This window comes from Alligator sinensis, unplaced genomic scaffold (assembly GCF_000455745.1).
Source record: "Alligator sinensis unplaced genomic scaffold, ASM45574v1 scaffold467_2, whole genome shotgun sequence".
NCBI classification, from domain to species: Eukaryota; Metazoa; Chordata; order Crocodylia; family Alligatoridae; genus Alligator; species Alligator sinensis.
The window spans coordinates 1,530,024-1,554,956 of NW_005842129.1; the positions used below are offsets into that span (position 1 = coordinate 1,530,024).

At 52.7% G+C, this 24,933-nt stretch overlaps 1 protein-coding gene across 2 annotated transcripts in view; it reads right to left on the minus strand.

Moving 5' to 3' along the window:
• Nucleotides 1–2,210: 2,210 nt before the first annotated feature.
• MST1 (macrophage stimulating 1) overlaps nucleotides 2,211–24,933 on the minus strand; it is a 32,913-nt gene continuing 10,190 nt past the window's right edge. Inside the window, exons 1-17 of one of the 2 annotated variants that reach the window (XM_025205770.1) lie at nucleotides 21,521–21,598; nucleotides 20,544–20,656; nucleotides 19,568–19,682; nucleotides 18,888–19,024; nucleotides 18,445–18,565; nucleotides 17,771–17,889; nucleotides 17,258–17,420; nucleotides 16,235–16,365; nucleotides 15,744–15,846; nucleotides 15,237–15,373; nucleotides 10,231–10,266; nucleotides 9,872–9,983; nucleotides 7,876–7,953; nucleotides 6,789–6,935; nucleotides 5,479–5,585; nucleotides 4,935–5,074; nucleotides 2,211–2,793 (exon numbers count right to left, since the gene is read on the minus strand). In XM_025205770.1, the coding sequence (XP_025061555.1) occupies nucleotides 2,632–2,793; nucleotides 4,935–5,074; nucleotides 5,479–5,585; nucleotides 6,789–6,935; nucleotides 7,876–7,953; nucleotides 9,872–9,983; nucleotides 10,231–10,266; nucleotides 15,237–15,373; nucleotides 15,744–15,846; nucleotides 16,235–16,365; nucleotides 17,258–17,420; nucleotides 17,771–17,889; nucleotides 18,445–18,565; nucleotides 18,888–19,024; nucleotides 19,568–19,682; nucleotides 20,544–20,656; nucleotides 21,521–21,561 (1,962 nt within the window). In that variant the 5' untranslated portion in view covers nucleotides 21,562–21,598 and the 3' untranslated portion in view covers nucleotides 2,211–2,631. Of the gene's footprint in view, nucleotides 2,794–4,934; nucleotides 5,075–5,478; nucleotides 5,586–6,788; nucleotides 6,936–7,875; nucleotides 7,954–9,871; nucleotides 9,984–10,230; nucleotides 10,267–15,236; nucleotides 15,374–15,743; nucleotides 15,847–16,234; nucleotides 16,366–17,257; nucleotides 17,421–17,770; nucleotides 17,890–18,444; nucleotides 18,566–18,887; nucleotides 19,025–19,567; nucleotides 19,683–20,543; nucleotides 20,657–21,520; nucleotides 21,599–24,933 lie in introns of those variants that run through there. The other variant, XM_006024995.3, reaches the window with a different exon arrangement.

Below are 24,933 nucleotides of genomic sequence, written 5' to 3' on the forward strand. Positions count from 1 at the left end.
CAGGTCCACCACCATCAACAAAAGGGAAGGCAGCACACTACCCCTTCAAAAGGCAAAACCTTCCCCTCCCCACCTTTGGGTTATATCCCTTTAAGGTCCCAGAGTCTCGCTGGTAATCCCAAGGCAGCTCAGCAGTCCATCTCGTGCCCTTAGCCAGCTCCTTCCCCTGCAGCCTGCAGGGCTAGATTGCCTTGCAAGCTCAGGCCCTGGGCCTATATGCCTCCCAGAGCCTGCCCGTCTGGTCAGATAGCTCTATAGGGTTGCCTGAAGGTGCTCCTTGTTTCGACTCACTGCCTGGTTTCCATGGTAGCCCACCTGTGACAGTGCCTAGGCTCCCCTACAGGGCTCCAGACTACAGCCTACTGTGGAACAACTAGCACTGCAATAGGCTTCCTAGTACTCACACAGGCATCATCCTATTGTGCCACTGCACTCACAGTGGCTGTATCCCTGAGTGAACGCTCCTGCAGCTTTTTCCCCTGCACTTTCTTCCCACCTGGGGCTCTCCCTAGGCCCTTTCTCCTTTAAAGTAGCAAAGTGCCTTGTAACACCTCTGTTACAAGGTGTTATTGGTATTCCAGGTGTTATGCCTTGTAGCTCTGTGTGAGGGTTTGAAATGGCAATTTGGGGGATTTCTTGGAAAAGGTATTATCTGAAAATCCAGGGATCCAGATACAATGCCCCAGAGGCCTCTTCTAGTCCAGAAGACACAAAGGTTTAGCTCGTGTCATCCTGCAGCACCCTGCCTCATGCCAAGGCATTGGCTAACATTGGGTGGGGTATGAGAGAGAAGCATGGTTAGCACTGTTCCCAAACCTGAGTGGGCGTGCAGGGTAGGGATATAAGGCTGGCTAACCATGTTCCTTTCTTGCAAGCTGCTGTGGGGAACCATGCACTGTCTGGAGTGGAGACTGAGGCTGGCATGTTTGTGAACAGTGCTCAATGGATAACCTTGCCCCCTTCCCTCCCTCTGATGGAAGCAAGGGGCTAGCATGGCTGTTAGGAGGGGAGGGAGAAGAGTTGATCCCATGGCAATGGGCCTGGTTTAAACCTAGTTAGCTGTAATGGTGGTTGAGTGTCAGGAGTGAAGGGGATTTGTGAGGGGCGCTGTTTGTCATGTTGACAAGGTCTAATGGTCAGCCAATGGGGCTTGGCAGCCTGAAAAGTTATAGTCCCTGCAGCAGTGCAGGGGTAGTTCAGTCCCAGGAAGTGCCCAGACACTCCTGGGGTGCAAGTATCTAGGCACAAAGGTAGGGCAGGAGTTGGGGAAGACCAAGTAGCCAGACCAGGGGCTGCAATAACATGTTGCATGGCCAGGGCCAAGAGGAGGATGTGCAGGGCATTTAGCAGGTGGAAAGGGCAAGCAGGAGTCAGGAGGTAGACAGAGAGTGAGGTAGGCAGATGGATGAACAGATGGGCAGGGCTTCTGCCCAGGTAGGGACTTGGCTTTGCATGCAGCTTACAAATAAACAGGTGATGCCAAGGAAATCCCTGCACTGTGCCTTGCCAATTCCCAACAGCTCTGGCTGCTATACAACAAGATGGGCACCAATGTACAGAGCTATAGGCAGCATGAAGGGCAGAGGGCCTGGCATGGTATCAGTGCCCCAGGGCAGCCCCTCCCCCTGTTTTTACCTGTGACTCAACCCAAAGAAGCCCCTACCCTGCACTCAGAGCATTCCACGCAGGAGCAGAGAAGTCCTTTTCCTGTAAAAACTAGAAAAAATGGGCTGAGCCTCAAAGAGGGTTGCTGGCCCCCAAGCCCTAAGGAACCCCTCATCCTACCCCTACATTAGAGCCACCCTGAGTGCTGCTTTTGTGGCCACAGGAAGTGATGGGCACCCAACACATGCTCTGACTGTGCTTGAGGAACATATCCCTCACTTGACCGGAGGAAGCCATGGTGGCTGGGCTCCTGCCAGTCACAGCTCAGAAACCCTACTTCACAGGGTGGCCCCAGGTATGAATACCCCCAGAAGCAGGCTCCCAGAGTGGGGGCAGGAGCACTTCATGGACAAAGCAGAGATAAGGCCAGCTGCACTCTTGGCCCCTCTCCTGGCAGAGTTCCTACCTGTGCCCCCAGGGCAACAAACTCAAACCCCATCAGGTCCTGCACAGGCTGGGGAATACAGATCTGCCCAACTACCCCCAGTCTGCCCTGACAGCTGTGCTCCATCCCATGGAGTGCTCATCCCAGCCTCCCTTATGGGTGAAAGAGAGACCATTCCATCACTTTCCATATTTATTCCCATTAGCGAATGCAGTAACAAGGAGATGATTACTTAAGAAAGGGACTAAAGGGCCTAACTGTACAGGAGATGGGCTAGAGCCACTTTTAGGCAGGATCAGAGTTCTGCCTGCCCACCCAGGGTAGCCCTCCCCTCTCCATGTGAAGCTTTACCCAAAAAACTCCACAGGGTCAGCACTGTGACCTGTAGCTTGGCATAGGTAGGTAACATGAAAGGCAAAGGCACACACACATCCTGGAGCCCACAGCCATCTATGTATGGAAAGAGCACAGAGCTCAGTCCTTTGGGGTTGTTCCTGCCATTTTGTGCCCCAGAGCAGCTGCAGGGTGCCCCTGGGGTACAAAGAGCCCTGGCTGTCCTGTTTCTGCAAGGCCCCTGGGGTTCAGATCATCTTCATCACTTTGTTGATCCAGTCGACATATAGTGAGACGCGGACAAAGATCGCGGGCTGGTCTTTGCGGGCACATACACGGGATGGGGTGATGACCCCTTCCAGTACCCAGCAGTCATGGGTCAGGCAGGCCAGGGGTCCCCCATAATCACCCTGTAGGGGGGCAAAAAAGTTGCACAGACTCCTACATCCACCACAGCCCTGCAGCATGGAGCAGGGCCCCCCACCGTTACCCCTCTGGCATCAGCTCCTGAGCTGTCTGACTGCTGGCTGTCTACCTGGGCCTCAATCCCCTTCCCCTGGCAGACCCCCACCATGTTTGCCTCACAGGCCCTCCCTATTGTGGGCTCTTCCCATCCTATGACCTTGTCATATCAGCCTGCTGCATGGCCTCCATTCCAAGTCTCCCCCTTGCAGTCAGATCTTATCCCAGTGCTCCCCTTGCCCCTGTGTCTCTCCCCTCCATACCACAACCCAGCCCTCCAAGACACTCTCTGTATTCTCCACAGAATGACCCCCCCAGCATTCCCCTAGCCCCCAAAGCCTGCCCCCATTGCACTCCCCTCCATTGTCCCCCACAACATTCTCCTTGCACCCTCACAGCATTCCTCAAACTGTTTCAAAGTTTGCCTCCTATGTGCTGGATAGACTAGAGGCCCTGTGCTCCTGGTACTAGGGTTACCATATTTCTAGTTTCAAAAAAGACACCTGTCGGTGGGAGGAGGGTATATGATTGTGAAGGGGCAGTGATTGGCCTGTGCCCTACCCCTGCCCTTCATTCCCAAGCCACAGCCCCCACAGACTTGCTGCTGCCCCTCACTCCCAACCCACAGTACCCTGCCCCCCAGACCATGCTGGTGCCCTTCATTTCCAACCTGCAACGCCCCTCCCATCCCTGCTGATACCCCTCACTCTGGACCTGTAGTTTCCTGCCCCCCCACCAGCTCTGCCAGTGCTCTTCACTCCCAACCCACAGTCCCCTGCCCCAGAAGAACCGCACCCCCTTCCCTTTCCCCCACCTCCCTGCCCTACTGCAGCCACAGCACTGGCCCTACCTCCAATTGCCCTGCCCCCACTCTCCAAAGCAGCTCCTTGCTAGGGCAAGCCAGGAAGTTCAGGGAAAGCAGAGGCAGAGCAAAATCCAGGACATTTGCTGATATTTAAAAAAAAACATCTGGACGGAGATGGGAGGACCAAAAAAGGGGACATGTCTGGGACAACCCGGACATATGATACCTCTACCTGGTACTGTCTTTCTAAGGTTTTGGCAAAAACATGGATCAACAAGGTCTCAGCTTTTCACAGTCCCCCCTCCCCTTTCAACATCCCTCCTCCCCTTTCAACATCCCTCCTGTTTCTCCTTAGTTGAATAAAAGCTTTGCTTCTAACCAAGTGCCCCTTTTCCCTCTCTCCTCCTGGAAGATGACCAGGCTTGATTGGGCTGCCAAAAAATATAATGAGCTAGGAGTTTCAAGGGCCTGGCAGATCACATCTGGAAGATAAGTGACATTTTCCAGGAAGCTAGGGAGATTCAACAGTAAGAGACAACTACTTAGTAGACATACATACTAAAGTAGTAAAATAGGGTACCCGTCCATGGGTATCAGTGTGGTAACTGGTGACTGATCTTCTTATGCAATCATTGGAATCTGATTGTTTTTTTTAGTTATTCAATGTATAGCAAAGGTATAAAACAGTGGTGCCCAATCTTCCGGATTAGTTGCTGGTTGAATGGCACAGGATCTGTCCATGGCCCAGATCCTGCATGGGGTCAGCACGTGGGGTTGGCTCACGGGTGTGATCCAGCACACCAAGCTAACCCTGCATGCCAGATTCAGCTGCACACCAGCCCAACTCCATGTGCCATTTCTGGCCTTATGCCAGCCCAACACCACAATAAACCAAGGGCAAAGATGGACTCTGGGGGCTGGGTCCTGGTCAACCCAGCTACTCGCTGCACCATGGCACTCCCCTTCCTCCAGATCTGGTTCCCTGTGGTGCTCTCCTTGGCTCCCACAGCACCTTCTTCCCTCCACAGCACTCCCTTTAACTCCCAAAGTCTGTACCCCATGGCATTTCTCTTGCTTCCACAGTAATTCCCTTACTTTCCACAATCTGTCCCCACACTGGCATCTCTTCCCCCACACCCTGTCCCATCCCTACCACTTCCCTTAACCCACAGTGTATGGCTCTCTCCTCACCCCCCACCGGACTCCCCCAACTGCTCTATTACTCTCCCTAACACACCCCTTCCTTCCATGGCACTCCCCTAATAGCCTGCCCCCAGGACTCACCTCACAGGCACCCACCCCAGCCTTCAGGGGTGCAGTGCACAGCTCACTGTCCTTCACTTGGCCCCGGTGTACCATGCTGCACTTCTTATTGCTCATCACAGGTAGCCTGGCCACATTGAGCACAGTCTCATCACCAGTGCCTGAAGGAAGGAGAAAAGGGAAAGCACTGAGGGGCAGGAGCAGGGCAAGAGCTGGTGCCACCAGGGCCATAACTGTATAATTATCTGTGCTTCTGGGGTTCTCTGTTGTTCCCACAGCTTGTGACAGCACAGGCTAGAGGAAAGCCTGTCCACCAAGCCAGGGGAAAATCCCATGTGCTGGGATTAGAGGTTGAAGTGATGAAAGGTGGAAGGGGGCATCAACTTAACCTGTGTCCGTTGCCAAGCCAAGGCTTCCACACTGTAGGGCAGAGCACACAGAGCTGGGGAAGAGAAACCTATCACTGGTGAAGCCCCAGCCACAATGAGTCTGAGAAGCTGGGGGCCATGCTTGAGATGCTTTGTGTGCATTGGGGTCATTCCTCTTCCCAACCCTAGCTTGATACCTCTAGTTTCACCCCATCCGGCAATCTCGCACTCTGTATTCTCAGGAACAATGTACCGCTCAGGTGGGAGACAGATCAGAGCCACACGCTTGTTCAGAGTGGCAGGCCTGCCAAAATAAAGACATGCTAAGCCAGCCTGCATAGAGATAGAGGCATGCATAACCCCAGGCTCTGGGCTCCAGGCCTAGGCACAGAACGTTCCACACTTAGCAGCACATGGAGGCTCCACATGTCCATGTCCACCAAAGAATTCAGCCCCCAGCATTCAGCTCCAAATGTGCAGAGCCTGAGACCATTGCTGCTTAAAGGGGGAGCTGCCCATTCTTCTTCAGCAGGGCCCTGGGGGGCTCAACATTTTTTGGTCACAGGCTGCAGCATATGGCTGTAGAATGCCCCATTGCATAGAGCCGATGGCTAAAAGTTTTACTTCCTGTCTTCATGCCTATCCAGGATCTGCCCGCAGCTGCCTTTTGCAGCCCTCCCTTTCTACTAGAGGAGCTACCTGGACTTCAGTGCAATCTACCTACACTAAGCCATGAAGCCAGGGCTAGTGTCCAGCTCACAGCCAGAGACTGAGGCAGCTAGAGATGAGCTGCTAACATTAGCTACCCAATGCCCTTTCCCTGGCACAGAATGGGAGAAAAGGGAGGCAGCTGAGCCAGGCTGCCTGGATGTAGGTCTGCAGATTGTTGGCAGTGAGTCCAGGCTTGGTGAAATCAGGAGGATAAAACTGGAGGCTCTGACCTGAAGACAGAATGAATGTGTCTGCCCAGCATCTTTGCTGTGGGGATAGGCTCTTGCTGCACCATCCTGGCACTGTCAGGCATCCTTTCCTGTAGGGACCCAGTGCACCCCTGAACACAGCACCCTCCCCAGCCAAGCACCCTGTGGGCACCTCACCTTGGACCTGATGTTATCTAGTCAGAAGCTGGCTCCCTGCATCACCAGAGCCCTCTTTGCACTGACCTGACACTGGCATGCTGCTCTACTCATTACATGTGCAGCAAGCCCAAACAGAATATGCCTGGCTTGTGAGTGACCAGGCACTGCTCCAGAGCTCTCCCACATTGAAAGATGCCATTAGCCCTCAAAGGATTCTCCTCAGACACATGGGCCTTCCACTGGTGAACTGGGCACACACTGCCCAGGTGAAGGGAAAGAAGCTCTGTGCAGAATTACAGCTGGAGAAGAATGGGCAGGCATGTGTGTTCCATCTGTCTCCCTTCCTTTCCCACCACACAGGCATGGATGAGGTATGTGTCCAACCCAGGGAGAAGGGTCTGCCAATCCAGCACTCACAGACCTCTCACCTCACCAGCTTCAGCATGACCAGCTGGGACTCTGAAGGCCCACAGATGATCTTCAGGATGGGGATGGCCTGTTTGTCAGGGTCACTGGGCTTGGGGTCCTTGAAGAGTGTCCCAAGCTGGACCTCATAGCCAGACAGATCAGCATCACTGCAAAAGGGTAACAGAACAAGCTGTAGTGTCTCCTACTGGCACAAGCACCATCTTGCAGCACGCACAACCTCTGCCCCCTGTCCCCGGCATTATCTCACGCAGGCCACCTGCCAGCAGCACTCCCAGTGCCCTGATTGACCCAGTCCCCTATCCCACCCATATGGCCTCTGCTTCCCTCCCTATCCTGAGCCCAGCCCTGTGCAGCCCTCTTGGAGAGCTGCAGCTCCCTCCCCCAAAGGGCTCGGTGACTTGCAGCAGACTCCAGGGCTACTGTACCCATCTCCAGTCTCCTCAGTTTATTGCCACACAATATTAGCACTGTTAGGTATGCAAATACCTACATAGGATTCACAAGATAAACCCAGAGATATCGAACAGGAATCCATAATGTCAGAAATATTTCTGTCCTGTTGTGATCTTTCTGAGTTTTTTGCAACAGAAGAACTGTTCTGCTATTTTTTCACAGTCAAAAGCAAGTGAAAGCTAAGAGCTTGCATTTTCCAAGAGGGTGCTTGAGCCTAACAAAATTGAGAACCACTGGCCTAGGAACTAATGGAGACAAACACAGAGGTGGGGGCCAAGGCTTGACCCCACACTTCCTGTAGCCAAGACCTGGGGGTGCTACAGAAGCATGCCTGTATCAGAGCCCTTATCTTCTTCAGTACAGCTGGTTGCTGGGGTCTGCTAGGCCCTCCTTGTGACTGGGCCCAGACTTGCTACTACAGGCCATTGAAGCCCCAGAACTCAGACCAAATCGGCTGTGTCTCCTCTGTTCCATTGCCACTCCCAAAGTGACTGGTATCTCCTGACCAGTGGGAAGAAGCCTGGCTCTAAGCCCCCTGCAGCACTGGGAGCTCAGTAAAACATTGCTCCAAACAGCCACTCCCACAGGGAAACCCCTACAGTGCAGCCCCAGGGCAGAGTCAAGGCACATTACCAGGAGGAGAAGCACTGACGCGTGCTGATGACCCACTGTTCCTTCACCAGGGATCCCCCACAGAAATGGACTCCTTCCCTGCAAGACAGAGACACATCATAAACTGGAGGAGCAGGGTCCTTGTGTCCCACTTCTTGCACTTACCCCTATGTGTTGTCACACTAGTCAGCCTCACAAGATCCGGGCCACACACATGGCACACTTTACTACTGCCTATACCCAGCAGAACTGAGGGCTGGTCTGGAGAGGGCCATGTGGCACAGGAAGCCTTGGCACAGCTAAGAGGAAGGGCATGACTTGCTCAGCCTCCCACGTCCAGCAAGGGCCAATGCCAGGTGCTCCAGAGATGAAAGCAAGAAATACTGTAGCGAACAATATTGGAATAACATTCCCCAAGAAAGTTCACATATCGTCCTCTTTGCTTGGGGATCGGCATGTGTAGCAGCAGGAGCATCCAGACCCTTCCCCAAAGGGCTGGTGTTTATTCTCATTAGTAGCCATATCATCTCTTATGCCAGCCTCCTGTGGCAGGAAGTTCCACATGCCAAATGTGTAAAGTTTTGGTTGGAAATGTGCCTGCTTCCACCTGCCCCTGGTACTGCTGAAGGGGAAGGTGGAGTCATTCATCTGCCACTCCTTGCCAGAGCATGGTACTCTGTGCACCTTTGGCCGTCCCCATATATTTAGCATCACTCTGCATTGAGTCATTTGGGTCCTTCCAGTCTCTTCCTAGAAGTCTCTTCAGGTCATTGATCATTCTCATGGCCTGCTGCTGCCCCCTTCTAGTTCTGTCACAGCCATTTAGCAGAAGGGCAGTCAATCCTGCACACAGTGCCGCTGAGGAGCCTGAAGCCACACCATCGATTTATATAGGAGCATTAGAATATTCTCCACATCAGAGGTTTGGAAGGCACCTTAAGGCTTGTCCAGCCCAGCTCCCTGCACAGATGCAGGATTTGCTGTTCCTAAACCATCTCTGACAGAAGCCCATCCAATATCTTCTTGAAACCCTCCCATTCCACATGCAGCCTAACACCTTAGCTTTTTGACCACAGTTGCACACTAAACAGAGGTCTCCATTGGGCTGTCTTCAATAACAATTACATCCCATTTCAGAGTAGAAGCAGCTCATGGTGTGTGACTAGCTTCCATTGTTCCCTCCAATGAACATCACTTCACATTTATCAGTTTTCAATGTCATCTGCTATCTATGCTGTTCATCTTTTGATCTGGTTTAACTCCTCCAAGGTTCGTCCATCTTCCCTAAAGTGGACTGACCAAAACAATTCTGGGTCCCTGCTCCCAATTATGAATAAATAACTCAGTCATGAATAAATAACAAGCTTTTCCCAGAGGTCTTCACTTTTTTTCTGACACCAGTGGAAGTGACTGGCACTGTGCAAATGTCTTGCCATGCTTTTGCTCAGCTCTGCTCTTTCTCCTCTGTCTATGGTGAAACTTTGACAGGACATCCACTGTGGCTGTCATGGGCTGCTCTGTGAATGCTAGTGTCCCTAAACTACTGGCCTCCAGCCCTGACTAACCCAACTTTCAGGTGTCTTATGGAGTGCCAGCAATACCATGCTGAGGTTAGGAAGCCAGTTCCACCATGAGCTCAAGGTTACTGATTTTTAACCTCTCCAGCCCCCTTTCCCAGGAAGCTGTGGCACATGTGCTCCCATGGCAGGAGGAGAAGCAGCTCACAGGGTGGATGAGGATTGGTTAAATTTAGTGCAGATGCACACTACCCTAGGTCTTTGGCTGCAGTCTTTGCATCTCCAGTCAGGAAGAGGCACACTATGCTGATAAGTGCAGAGAACATTCTGGCACACTAAATGGAGTTAAAATACATCACCGCTAAGCCTCAGAATGACAGCTCTGGAAACATCCAGATATGAGGTTGGAGCAGGCTGCTGCAGCTGCTGTCCAGTGATCCCAGCTCTATGCCTGCCCCCAGCTGGCTTCAGCTGCAGCCCCCTATCAGAATCTTGCTCACCGGTTGCGGATGCTGACAGTCCAGGGTGAGTTCCCAGGGCGTCCTCCAACAATGCGACCCTTCAGCTGCAGGCGCTCATCCCTCTTGCCACACTCATCAAAGACCACATTACCTGAAAGCACAGCAAGGATAAGGGTGATATAAGATGAGCAAGGCTAGGTCAAGAAGGAGGCTCAGGAGAAGATTCCCACAGGTGCCTCTGACTGACAGCCTCCTCCTTCACAGCATGAAGCCAAACACCCCTGGGCCCAAATAATGGGGGCCACTTTGGGACACTAGCCCCTGCCCTTGAGCATCTACCCCTTTACTGAGGTTGTCCCAGACTCAGGATCAGGACCAACTGCAGCCAGTAGATTTACCTGCATTCTCCAGGACAGATGGTATCTTGTCACCAGCTGGGGAAGCAAAGCACAGATAAGGAATGAATGTCAGACCTGGAATATGCAGCAGTTACAAAATGGGGAGGGAAAAGGAACAGCCAGCCTCACTTCTGGAGAGGCACACCAGCACCACAGAGGCAAAGATAGTTTTCCAGGGTCACAGCCATGCCCCTGCCAGTGGGGTTCTCAGCCAGTCCACGCATCACTGCTGTCAGAGCTAAAGTCTCAGTCATGCCCAGAGCTCGTGAGTTCAGCAGATAACAGGCAGCTGTGCTGGCCACAGTGTGGGGAAGGCCCCACAGAAATTGATCTGCCAGGCAGGCTCTCTCAAAGCCTCAGCCCATAGAGCAGGGATGGGCAATTATTTTGGTTGCGGGGAACACTTAATGAGTTTTGGTGAGCTGTCAAGGGCCGCAATGATAGCCCCACTCCTTGACAGGTGCCCCACCCCCTGGTTGCCATCTTGGAACTGTAATTTCCCACCTAAACCTTGATCTTTGCCAACAGAAGTCCCTCCCCTTGCCCCTGGAAGTACTCCTTGGGGGGGGGGAGCCTTCTTGGAACCAGAAAAAAATCAAATCATATACTAAAAGTCAAATATCTGCTCTAAAGTATTTTAATTTCAAAAACTATTTTCATCTTGATCTATGTGTGTTTGAATAGTGTATACAGAGGTGATTGCATAATAACTCAAAAATAAACTCTTACTCTTCTATATTGTGTGGGGTGTGGTTGGGGGGTGGGTATGTGTCTATGGTGGGGTGTGTATGGTGGGGGTGTATATGGGATTTGTGATGTGTGTGGAGTTGTGTGTATATGTGGGAGGGTTGTGGGGGTGTGTGGCTGTGTGGGGTTTGTGGGGTGAGGAGTGGAGGAGCAGAGCCAGGCTGGCCTGCCTCTATTGCAGAGGGCTCGCATGCAGCTCCTGGCACTCATGCAACACCAAGGGAAGCTCCACCACTCAATGGAGTCAGCAGCCTTCCCTGCTCCCTGCTGCCATGTGCAGACCATGGGACTCCACAGGGAAGTGGGGCTCCCTGCCACTTCTGGCGGAGTCCCGTGAGCTGCATGTAGTGGCAGGGAGCAGGGAAGGCTGCTGGCTCCATCACATGGGGCTTCCCCCCAGTGATGCACAAGTGCTAGGAGCTGCACATAGGCTCTGCACGATAGAGGTGGGCCAGCCTGGCTCCACTCCTTGCCACCACACGCAGCTCCCAGAACTGGCCGGAGCTGCACGCCGCCTGGTGTCTGTGGCTGCATTTGCATGGGCCACAAACACTCCGAGGGTCCGCTGCCCGCTGCTGCCGCCGCCGGTAATGGCAGGGACTGCGCCATGGAGAAGGCCATGTGGGGGGTTCCCACACTCCTCCCTTTTCCCTCACCCCACAAAGACCACACACCCACACCCAGCCCACCTGAGCTCCACACTCCCACTGCCCTTCTGGGCGTGGGCCCTGAGATCCATGCTCCTACCAGGCCCAGCTCCACTCTCCATGCTCCCACCCAGCTGCAGCTTCTTTGCCTGGTGCCTGGAGCGAGCACTGCAGTAGGGACACAATGAAGAGCTGCTGGAGGCTGAGCAGGTTCCCCGGTGGCTGCAGCAGCGCCCCCCCCCACCCCCCCCCCCACCCCTCCACAAGCTGTGCATGCTGGTTGGGGCTGGGGCCCTTCTGTGCAGGAGAGTGGGAGCGAAGCACACAGATGGGCTTGGCAGAGTATAATTAATTGGTGGTTGCCCACAGGCCAGATGAAATCACCTGGCAGACCAGATCCAGCCCACGGGCCATATTTTGCCCATCTCTGCCACAGAGGGCAGGACATCCCCAATGGGACCTAAGAGTTGGCCCTGCCACTAGCCGTGCCCCTCCACTTCTGTGACCTTGGGCCAGACAGTTCGGGCAGGATCTCAGTCTGAGAGCCTAAGGCAAGGTCATAAAGAGATGTGTGTGTTCCTCAGGGTGAGATTACATGTTAGAGTTAACAGATGCTAATTCTAAGAAATGTCTGTGTTAAGGTTAACTGGTGCTAGTGGTGTTAATACCCTCTCTAATGTGCACTGCTCAGACCTGCACCTAGAGGGCTGTCGAGCAAGCGTGTAGCTGAGGGAGGGGTGGGCAAAATATGGCCCGTGGGCTGCATCTGGCCCGCCGGGCCCTTCTATCTGGCCCGGGGGGGCCCTAAAAAGTTTAGAAAATTAATATTTATCTGCTCCTGGCTGCCTGTTAAAGATGACTGGAGCCAGGGCCAGTAGGATCCAAGAGAAGCCAGCAGGACTCAGGAGAAAGGCTGGTCCAGCCCTGCCACACCAGCACTCTCCTGCTTCCCTCCCCGCCAACCCGAAGCTTCTGCCTACCCAAGCTTTCACTGCTTCCCTGCACACTTGCTCCATCATGTGGCCCCAGGCTGCATCGCTGGACTGTGGGAGCATGGGGCTGTGCCAGTACCCTGGGGCCAGGAGAGGGAGGGGGATGGGTGTGTGTGTGTGTCCGTCAGTCCGTGCAATGAGTGAGGGTGAGAGAGAGACAGAAAGAACAATGAGGGAAGGAGAGAGAGTGAGAGAGAGAGAGAATGTGTGTAGTAAGGGAGGCACAGAATGTATGTGTGTATGTAGTGAGGGAGGCACAGTGTATGTGTTCATAGGGCGAGTCTCACAAGCACACCCCACCATACACATGCACCCACACCCCCCATCGCACTGCTATACACACAGACTCCCACCCCTACACACACCCCAACCACTCTCCCCCACACACAACCCCCTACAAAATCCATGCCCACCCACACCCCACATAACCACACACACACCATGCTCCCTCACCCCACACCTGCACTCCCAACACCTATCCACCCTGCCCACAAACCCCCCTTCACACACCCACACCCTCCCTACATCCTACACACCCACACGCCCACAGCTCCCCACAAACCTATACCCACCCCCCATGCCTCCCCCCCACAGTATACAAGAATAAGGCTTCATTTTAAGCTATTGTGCAGTCACCTCTGTGTACACTACACAAACACATGTAAATCAGGACAAAAATATTTTTTGAAATCAAATTAATGAATGTTGTAGATGTTTGATTTTTAGAATATAATTTAATATTTTTCTGGTTCTGCGATGGCAAAACCCCTTGCTGAAAGGAGTATTTCCAGGGGCAGGGGGAGGGACTTCTGGTGGCAAAGGTCAGGGGTTAGGAGGCAGTACTTCCGGTCCCAAGATGGCAACCAGGGGGTGGGCCACATGTCAAGAGGCGGGGCTACCCATGCAGCCCTCAAAAGCTTGCCAAAACTTGGTAAGCGACCCTCCGCCTGAAATAATTGCCTGTCTCTGAGCTAGGGGCTGCAAGTCTGCTCCATGCCTGGCACTCTAGTCACAATATAGGCCAAGGAGGAGGGAGGGCCCCCCTCTGCTACATATATTGTTCTCTTGGTCCCCCAAATCACCCCGCTGCTTCCCATTGGCTCCTGGATCCCAACTGCACCCTGTGATTGTCCCTTCCACCCCAGACTGCCCTTCCTAGCCCCTGATTGGCTCCTACAGTCCCAGATCACTGCCCTGCCACCCCAATCAGCACAAGAGCAGTGGTGGTGGCAGCAGCAGAGTGGAGAGGTGGTGGGGCCTCTATGCCTGCTCCCCTGCAGCCCTTGCCACCCCCATGCATTCAGATCCAGCCCCACCAAGCCCTGAAGCTGCCTGGTTGTCCCTTCCTTCCCCTCCTTCCCCCTGCCTCCTCTTCAGTTGCAGGACTTGGCAGGGACTAGATCTGGGCACACACGGATCACATGGCCTGCAGGGTCCCTAGGAGCAGGCAAGGAGGGAAACCCCTTCATTGGCACTTCCGCTATTCTCAGGCTGATCGAGGCAGCATAGCAGAGATTTGCAGGTGGAGATTAGGGGCAGAGGGGGAATTGGGATGACAGGGGAACAATATGGGGGTGGAGGAGGTGATTTTGAGGTTGAGGGGGAGTTTGGGATGCAGAGGGGGCAGCAACCTGGCAGCTCCCCCCTACCTTCTCACAGCTTCCTTATGCCTCCTTCCCCCTGGCTCCCCTACCCCGCTTTACTCCTTTTCCCTCCCTCCCCACTCACCTGTTGCCTGACTGTTCCCAGCTGTCATTCCAGGGCCATACAGCCCTGGAAGACAGCTAGTCCACCTGGGAGCAGTGCCTCCTGAGATACGGGAGGACCGCAAACTGGTGGTTCAGGTAAACACCCAGACGTTAACTCAAACTAGCTAGCAGAGATCAGAGATAGTTCTAGCATGAAGTAGCATAACTTTAAAATGCCATTAACATTAGCACTAATTAATCAATTTTAACATATGATCATTCAAGTTTTTAGCACTCTTAACATGATCAATTATAATGTGTAATCTCACTCTCAGAGGCACCAAACATTCCCACTCCATAGTCCACAGACGGCCTCTGCTCCTCACATGTCCAGTCCCATTAGCAGCGAGATCCCCTGAGTACAGGCACTAGATCCAGCAGCTGGACATGCTGCCTCCAGTTCCAGGGAAGCACTGGAAAGAGGTCTGTTCCAATGGGTCACAACCCTCTGCCAGAAGCAGGACAGACCCCACCCATCACTCTATGGTAATCAAAGCACAGGGAACAGCAAACCTCACAAAGACGGGACATAGAGCCATTGCAAGGCCTGGCACAGCCAGGACATTAGGGCATAGCATTGTGCAGAGGGGATGTTATGGCATGGTCTGGCACAGAAGAGATGCTGAGACTGTATAACCTGGATCAGAGGGGAGACTGGGTCACAGCTGAGCTTGGCCCAAAGGAGATGGTGGGGCATGCCATGCTCTGACACAAAGGGGATGATGGGTCATAGTGAATGCTAGGACATGCATGACTCAGTCGTGCTCAAGGGAGGAGGGTTGTGAGCCCAGAGCTGTCTCTCCACACCTCCATGTGACTCACTCCCAAAGAGGCCAGCAGCTGAGCCACCCCATGACATCACAGATACATACTACAGGGCTTGATAGCGCAGTAGTCAAATGGCGTGCGGGGGTCCATGGTGTAGCACCAAGGCCCATGGCTGTCATTGTCTGGGTTGCGGCAATAGTTCTCCTCCAAGTGTGCACCTGGGTGTGTGGTGGGCGAGATCCTGAAGGAAGACAGGGACAGGAAATTGACTCATGTCCTCCTCCTTTCCCTGCCATGTCCCCTCAATCCCCTCCACTGTCCCACTGCCCCTGTCCTCTCTCATCTCAAACTTTTTGTCCCTCCTCCAGAGCCTGCAGCAACCCTCTTGCTTCCCTCTCCCATGAGCTGACTCCCACTCATTCTGCCACCTACCTTTGGCACTTGCCCATGGTATGACTACCCCCTATTGCTGTAGGAGCAGCTAAGGGGAGTGCTGGCTTCAGGGATATTATTGGCTTTCCCAGCTCCCCACCAGACGGCACAGTTCTTTACAGGCACCTGTAGCACTAAGCAAGGCAGGAGAGGGCAACCTCCCATCCCCACATACTCACTGAGGGACATGAGGAGACTGTTCCGACCACTTCTGGCAGGTGACACCCTTCCGGGTCTTGCTTGTGTGGCCTCGATATAGTTCACCATTACCATGGTAACAGTCTAGAGTGCAGGGACAGGAAAAGACAAATGGGGTATGTGGCTCCTTCCTGCAGACTTTACAGGGTGACCAGAGGCTTAGCTTAACCGCCCCCCCCCTTTCCCATCCTGCCTGCACAACTCACAGGACACTAGCCGAGCTCCCCACCCTGAGATCTCCTGCCCTCTTCCTATGCCCACAACCCGTGCCACCTTACCTCATCTCCCAGAGTCCACTCTGGAGGCAAAACATACATACTGGCTTGGTATGGTAGGATTACTTATGGGCAATGGCTATATGCACTGGCTCGTTACTGTAGGGTGCCTCACGGGCATTGGGCCACACGCACTGGTTTGCTATTATAGGGTGGCCAGGATCAGCTGTCTCTTCCACACACAGGTCAGGGCCTACCCTCTACATCCACCTCATCCATGCATCGTCTGATCTGGAAGCAGAAGGCCACGCGCATGCTGGGCAGAGTGGTGAAGCACCAGGGAGCCTCTGAGCCATCGGGATTCCGGCAGTAATTCTCCTGCAGGTCCCTAGGATACAGAGCAACTTAACTGGATACTCCTGGTTCTTCCTCCCACAGAAGGGTGTCCCCTACTTCCTCTAGCAAAGCCACCAGGGAAGGTCTACGGTCCTGCAATCAGCCATGAAACACCCTAAGAGAATTCAGGCTTGGATTTTCAAACCCAGTTAACACCTTGCCTGACCTCTCAGAGCCTCTGTGCTGGATTCTCACCACATGCACAGGGGCAGGAGGTTAACCATGTCAGGAAGGTGGGCTTCATAACCACCTGGGTGAGGATGTGTCTGTTCTGCAGCAAGCTCTGTGGGGAGCAATGAGTTAAAGCACAGGGCCAATTCCCTACTTCACATTCAGTACAGTACTCTGTTCTGAGGAGCTCAGGCTTACTCCATGCTGCAATCTCAGCACTACCAACAACCATAAGCTAATACCAGAACAGCTCTCCAAAATCTTGACTGGCAATATGGCAAGACCTTAGCCAGTTGGAGCAGGACAAAGCGGGGCTGTTCCCTGGGCATTACATACCACAACTTGCTTGCAGACTCCCTCCCCGGCTGAATCTCCACCAAGTCAATCCCCACCTCCAGCTGAATCTCTACAAAGAGCAGCCTCTCAGCAATCTCTCACCACAGGGCCCCCTCCCCAGCAACCGAGTTGCAGAGTTGTTTAGAAACCCCATGCACTTACGCTCTTAACCCCACACTGCATTCCCATTCCTATATACCAGCACATGCACCTTCTCACATTCCTTGCCCATCCCCACACCTCCTCACCCTTTGCCACCGCCTTTGCCTGTATACATGTGTACAAGCACACACACACACACACACACATATGTTATCTGCCCTATATGCACTGGTTGTTTCTAATAACCCTGACAGAAGCAAGAGCTCTTGGCCTACTTGCACTCATATTTCTCAGGCACGAAGTGGTGCTGGTGGGGCATCTGGGTGTCCCAGCGCTGGCAGGGGATCCCTGTTGTTGTAACATTCACTTTGCCCCGGTATCCTTCACCCTTTTGCTTGAAGCAGCTGGTAGTGATGTCCATGAGGCGTGAGTGTTTTTCTGTTTTTATTGTTGTGAGACAGAGGAAGGAGAAAGCATTACTAGGGACTTCCTTGTGCCCTCCCAAGGGACAGAGAGCGGTGGCATACACTGCTGGCATTAGGACTCTTCAAAGTGGCACCTATTCACTAAGTACCCTAAATACAAGGCAGTGTCAAGCTTTCCCCACTAGCCATGAAGGCTAGTTAGATGCCAAGACACTGAGTTGGGTCCCTTGGGTGGCAGAGCCCATGCCATGCCCTCAAGCTGTGGGAACCAGGCACTGTGGGGGTGCACCGCGGGCCCAGAGCACCTGGCCCCACCCACTCAGGGACTTGACACCACTGGCAGTCCTGAAGCCCCAAACTTACTGCACTTGCGGATGCGGCAGAACTCCCGCTTCCGGGCAAGGTCTGTGGTGTAGCACCAGGGGCGCTCAGAGCTGTCAGGGTTGCGGCAATAATTGTCATCCAGGTTCTTATCAGGGTACCTGGCCAACATAGGGAAGAGAAAGAGAAGAAAGAGCCAGAAAAAAGGGAGGGGAGGAAAGAAGCAGCAAGATTTAAAAAGTCAGAAATTGCAATGTTGTCATGATCAGGGTGCCTCTGGGATGCTCCGTTTTCCCAGCTGGCACCCAGGAAGGGGGTTCACAGCACAGCGCCACCCCCCCTAGACTAGCTCTGTCTAGGCAACACAGCTGCTGCGTACTGCCCAGAGAATCTCAGTGCAGGAGCCCCTATCAAAGTGTTGCTGTGTCTAGTGGCTTAGAGTGCATTCCTGTATGTGAATCACTGCTCACCCTTGCAGCAGCCTGTGGATGCATGGCTGGTGACAGGGAGGTGCTCTCATCAATGTCCATGGCAAAGGACAAAGCAAGAAGGCCAAGCCCATGTCCCAGGGGGCCAGCTTCTCCCAGCAGGGTCTTACACCCATGTCAGGGAAGAAGAAGGGGCTTGGGGCATCCTTTTCTCCACCAGGGTCCTGTGCTGTGCAATCCCACTCCTGTCCCTGTCCCATTTAGGCTGAAGGGAGGAGGGCTCCATACTTGTTTGGCTCATATGGATGCTTATGGGGGTGCTGCTGGTCCCAGCGCTGGCACTCCTGCCCAGATTCAGTACGATCCACAAAGCCCTGGTAGTCTTCACCATTACATGACATACATACAGCTGCAAGAAAGAGCTGTGAGTTTAGACATGGCACAAGCTGGGCTAGAGGCCAGCAGTGCAGAAGAAAAGCACACATCTGCCACCTGGCAAACCTAAATGCTGGCTCTTAACCCACGTAAAGTCCAGATCAACCCCAGTTCTTGCCACCATAGCCCCAAAAGGATTCCAGAAATTACAAGTGTCAAAGACAAGTTTGTGGGAACCCCCCCCCCGACTGTGCAGGTGTGTCAGGGCTTGTGTCACTCTGGTTGTCTGTGGGGGAGTGCTGGGGGCTGCTGCACAGACACTAGCTGCTTGGAGGCTCTGTGCCTGCTCTACCCACCATCTTCACATTTCTTGATGTTGCAGCTCTGGTACCGGACATCAGGGTCTGTGGTGTAACACCAGGGTCCCCATTTGTCTCTATCGGGATTTCGGCAGTAATTCTCCTCCAGGCCATTCTGCAGAGATGGTGAGAACCTGGGAAGACAGACAGCAGGGCATGCAGGGAGGGGCTTATGTCCTAGCAAGGTTATTAGAGGTCATGTCCAGCCAGGTTATTTCTGACATGGGTACAGCTCCCCTGGGTGCACCCAGAAGGGGTCTAGCAGCAGGTAGTAAATGGCCCCGTGGCCCTAATCCAGGTGCCTTCAAATGCAATCCTAGGAAGCTCACTGTAGTGGCAGTGGCCCATTAAGCAGGCCCCACAGGGTTGCACCATCTTCATAGCCCTTTACTTACCACCTGTTATCTTTCACCCTCTGCAGAATGCAAGCCCTGCCCCGGTGCCTCCAGAATGTTTGAGAGGCCCCTTTTACAGGTACAGCACTGGTCATGGCCAGAGTGGCCCTGTCTGTCTCCAAATGCAGCACCATCTGTCCTGGGCTACCTAGAGCTGCAGCCCTTGTGATACATGCCCAGGGAAGAGGTGGGGTGCGCTGGCTGCAGGGCTAGTGACATCATGGGGCCCCAAGTTCAGTGGGAGAGCCCCTCAGACAGAGATCAGTCCCCCATCCTCAGTACCTGTGATCATGGGGAAACGTCAGCCTCCAATGCTGGCAGGTCTTGCCCTTCTCTGTCACTGACAACATCCCCCGATAACTTGTGCCGTCTCCCACAATGCAGTTCCGCTTGTAATCTGTGGGAACCAAAACAGGTGCAGAACCTGAGCATGTCTGTGGGGACAGTTGCCACATAGCTCTTGGGACACATACCCTTCACATAGCCCCAAGGCAAGGCCAAATCTGTGGCCCAGTGTCCCCAGAGCAAGCAGACTCAGCCTCCTTCTCCTTCTGTATGCAAGTTTGTGGCAGATACTGGTGAATGAATGTGGGGAATGAACGGTCTGTACAACCAGTCTTCCCTGGACCTACCACCCTGGCACAAAGGGCTGCATTGCCCAGAAGCACAGAGCTGCCTTGTTTGGGGTCCCAAGCAGGGAAAAATACCCCAGAGAGCCCTGGGACAAGATAGATAGGGTTGTAGTCAGTGGCTGTAAACCAGAGCCCAGTAGCTCCATAGCTCTGAAGATGCCAGATCAAAGGCTGCAGTAACTTTAAAGCACAGACTAATATAAGAGCTGCCATGTCAAAGCCCTCATCAGGGCCAAGCAATGGAGTGTTCCTGCTGGGCCTGCACAGCTTGCATCAAGGCATCACCTTAGCTCTGCCCTCTCATTCTGAGTTCTCTGCCTGCCACTGTGAATCATTTACCCTAGGCCATAGGCTGCCCTACAGCCCAGACTCACCTCCACAGCCTCACATGTGGCTTCAGACAGGGAGGGCTGAGGTTCCAGTGTCTGTTGCAAACCAAGACATGTAGATAACACTGATTCCAGAAGTTTAAGCCACTGCTCATTCAAGTCAAGTCAGGTTCTTTCCCTTTGTTTTCAGTTCAGCTCAGATGCAAACTAAGAGAAAGCTCCACACCTCCCTCCTCGGCTGCTCCCTCCATGCCTCCCTGCCCCTACTTCACCTGCCATACCCTGCTGCCCACCTACCCTTCTTCTGGTAGAGGTCATAGTAGACATTCCTCTGCAACTGGGTATGTGCTGAGTGCTGGGTCCAGGGCAGCATCTGGCAGCCATGGCTCTGCTGATTGTAGTTAAAAGCTCTGGAGAGTCAAAGCAAGAACATCCTCTATGTTCATACTGGACCACTAGCCACTGACCTTTGAACAGGTCCCCCTCCTCTTCCAGGGCTGCTTTCAGATACCAGCCTGTCTCATATCCCCCCTTGCCATATGCAGAGTCAAGACTTCCTCCTCAGGTCTGTGGTCCCAGTTCTGGCCTCCTCACATGGTGTAATTCATGACTGACTCTGGTGTGAAGCAAAAACAAGTGACAGCAGACCCAGGAGCTCTGCCCTGCAGAGTCAGTGAGCAATGGGACACAGCAGGCACTTAGCTGAGATCCAGCAAGGGCACAAGACTGCCAGCATAACTAACTGCTGATAGTGGGGAGGCAGGAAAAAGAGAGGATCATCCCAGCTGTAGGGACATGCCTGCGTAGAGGGGCGGCAATATTAGGAACAGGCCAGAACCCAAACCTGTATGAGCTCCACTGCTCAGGGGTAAAAGGGCACTGTCCCCATATCAGTGCATGCTGTTATGGACATGCAGGAAATTACAGGAGGGAACTCAGATCCTCCTGCATGCAAAACACGGGCCCTGCCATGAGACCCTCCATAGCGATCTGCAGCACGTTTGAGAACAAAAGCAATTCCAATTCCAGCCACCAGAGGGACACAACAGAAATGACCTGCTATTCATAAAGCAGGTGCACTTCACACTCGAGCAGGCTCACAGATTGCCCACCGCAGATGACAGCAGCCTGCAATGGATGACAGCGGCTAGCATGCCCACCAGGTCCATGCTGCCTCTTTGTCAACTCCAGGTGGATCATGATTAGTAAGGGAACCCCAGGTTCCGGCCCCCTTGTGCCTGTGCATTAATCCGACACTAGTATGACATTAATACCTGCTTCTCTGCTTTGAGTGGGCTCCCGAGCATATTTTCATTTGCTGTTTAAACTAGCATGAGGTTTTCTGATTCCACGGCTGCAGGCATCGGAACTGCTTTGCCCTGTGTTAACCCCCCACCCTTTACTTTGACCAGGCTTCTGCCTGAGCCAATGCCAGGGAAGGGGCATGCCTAGCCCCAGTCACTCGGGGGTGGAGGATGGCGGTTGGGCTGGGGTCCCTGCTACCATTGTCTGGGTCAATGGGTCACAGTGTCTGGGTCATTCAGGTTAGCAAAGGTTTTTTTCCTCAGTATGATTCCCCAGAAGCCTCAGCAGTGGTGGCAAGCCATTCTGAACATGGTGTTCACTGGCACCAGTTGAAATTGCAACTGTTGCATTGCAGAAAATAGGTCAGCAGAGCATAGCTCTTCAGACTTTGCACAAAAACAGAGGCCTTGAGGAACCACTGGTCCCCTCTACCCTCCACTAAAACATCCCTTTTTGGTGTGCTGTGGCTGAATTTTCCACACACCCCCAACCCACATATTCATGTGGAAGTTTTACAGAAAACCTGACAAATGGTGTTCTGTGAGCCTGCAGAACCGTTAAGGGCAGCTGCCCTCTTTAGGAATATCAGGTCAATTTTTTCCTTAACGGGAATGACAGTGCTAAATGAAGATCTGAGTAGGATTAGGATTAGTATTAGGATGGGATGGCACAACAACACCACCTTGGCCCCTTGTTCCCACCAGCACAGCATATGCACAGGCAGGACAAGGTTCACAACTTTATTTTTCATCGCATTTCCTTTCCCCAAAGGTGGGCAGGACCATGCCACTCACACACTGAGGAAGGCATTGATTCATGCAGCGATGACACCCTTGGTATTGGTGGTCAGGGTTGTGTAGCTCTGCAACAGGTATCTGTCTAGTCCAGGAGCAGGCAATTATTTTGGGCGGAGGGCCACTTACCAAGTTTTGGCAAGCTGTCGAGGGCCACATGGGTAGCCCCGCCCCTTGACACATGCCCCACCCCCTGGTCACCATCTTGGGACCAGAAGTACCACCCCTTAAAGTTTGCCACCAGAAGTCCCTCCCCTTGCCCCCAGAAATACTCCTTTCAGCAAGGGGTTTTACCTTCTTTGAACCAGAAAAATACCAAATTATATTCTAAAAATCAAACATCTACAACATTCATTAATTTGATTTCAAAAAATATTTTTGTCTTGATTTACAGGTGTTTGTGTAGTGTACACAGAGGTGATTGCACAGTAGCTTAAAATGAAGTCTTACTCTTGTATACTATGGGGGTGTGGGGGCATGGGGGGGTGGGTATAGGTTTGTGGGGGGCTGCGAGTGTGTGGGTATGTGCGGTGTGGGGAGGGTGCTGGTATGTGTGGGGGGCTTGTGGGGGGATGGATAGGTTTGGGGATTTTGGTGCGGGGTGAGGGAGCATGTGGGTGTGGGTGTGGTTATGGGTGTGGGTGGGTATGGGTTTTGTGGGGGGTTGTGTGTGGGGGAAAGGTGGCTGGGGTGTGTGTGGGGGTCAGTGTGTATGGCAGTGTGAGTGGGGGTGTGGGTGCATGTATATGGTGGGGTGTGCTCGTGGGACTCATCCTATGAACACACATACTGCCTCCCTCACTAAACACACACTCTCTCTCTCTCTCTCTCTCCTCATTGTTCTCTCTGTCTCTCTCTCCCAATCTTCTATTATCTTCTCTCTTCTAATAAGATAGAAGATGATAGAAGATAATGCCACCATCCAGCTGGCCCCACTCGGTTGAGGAAAAGTATGTTTATGTTTGATGTTTTTATTTATTTATGTTTTTAAATCAATTATCAGAAAATAGTATAATTTATATTTTTATAGTCTTTTTTAACTAAATAAAGGTTTTAATTTATAAAGTTCCTTCTGGGTGTGGTCTGTTTTTTTCATAAACAGATTGGTGTGGGACTCCATGCGAGCAGCTACAGCTTCTGGGCTGGGGGGAGGAGGGGGTGGCATTTCGGGAGTGAGGGGATTAGTGCCCCCTGCTGTAATTGAGTACTGAAGAGATAGGCAGGGTGGATTGTTATGTGGCTCCCCCTGCTGGAAGTTACTGTGAATTGCGCACTGAGCTTAATTCGATTTAAAGACTGTCACCTGTAAACAATGACATATCAAATTAAAACAAATCATTTCAATTTTAATAAACCTATTTCATTTAGTGAGGATTAAACACCATCACATGTACAGATGCCCATACGTACCAACTCATTGGAGGGCAGCTAAAGGAAGCTCAGAAGAGCAGATTCAAGAGATAACACCTCTCCAACACTTTTCAGAATTCAGCAGCACCCCATTTGAAAAACTAACATAAATGTACTGTGAATATTATAACATACATGTTATAATTTGATTACTAATTAAAATGTTAATAATTGATTAGATAATTATTAATATAATTAGATTATATTAACTCTGCTGCCACCACCACTGTGGCCAGGTGGAACTATGCTGCACACCTCCTTCAGAGTCAGATTACAAAATGGCTGTAGCAGGAACGCAGCAGCCCTTCCCAATCTCACCCTCCACAGTGTCTCCTAGGAATATAGGTGCAGAGGACAGGTGGATCTGTCCCACGCACTTCTGTGTTCGGGGGCATGTCAGAGGCAAACTGAGAAGGGACTGCAGCTGAAAGTGTTATTCAGTGAAAATGTTATTCAGTAGCTCTTCCTGGCTTGGCTCCAACATGCCTCCTAAAAATGGAGGTGTACAGGGTAGTTTCACCCCATGGCAGAAGCAGCTTGGAGACAAATGCTGCTGCAACCATAAAGAACTGCCACGGTGTAGAACTGATATTACAGCACCCCTGGCAGGTTCTTGTGGCACTCCAAGGTGCCCAGTCCAGTTTTGAGTTGAGAACTACCTGTCTAGCTTTTAACACAGGGGGAATCAAAGATAAGGCCCTCAGAGCCACATCATCCAGCCCACAGTGCTGCCTGTGGAGCTTGCTTGGAATGGATCCACACACCACATGCGCCGCATGCTGCATTGTCCCTGCCCTCTGCATGTGGCTGGGGCAGATGCACACAACATGCAGCACATGGGGCTGGGGTAGGCACATCCTTCATGTGGCATGAAAGGCCAGGGTAGGCCCATGGACTGGCCTTGCACCGTTCATCCAGCTTGTGGCACCTGATGAGCTTGACATCCCAGCTTTTACAAAATACCCCAGAGATGGATTTGCATTACCTTTGATATGCCCCATCATTAATAATCAGCATGGCTGAAGCAAAGAGATAAAAACAGCCAGAGACAGGCCCTGCCCCAAATGGCTTATACGGGTGCGAATGGCAGTGGTTCCTGCTGGGACTAGAACCCACCTCTCCCAAAATATGCCCTGCCCCCCAAACCTGACTGACTCCATGTCAGGAGCAAAAATACA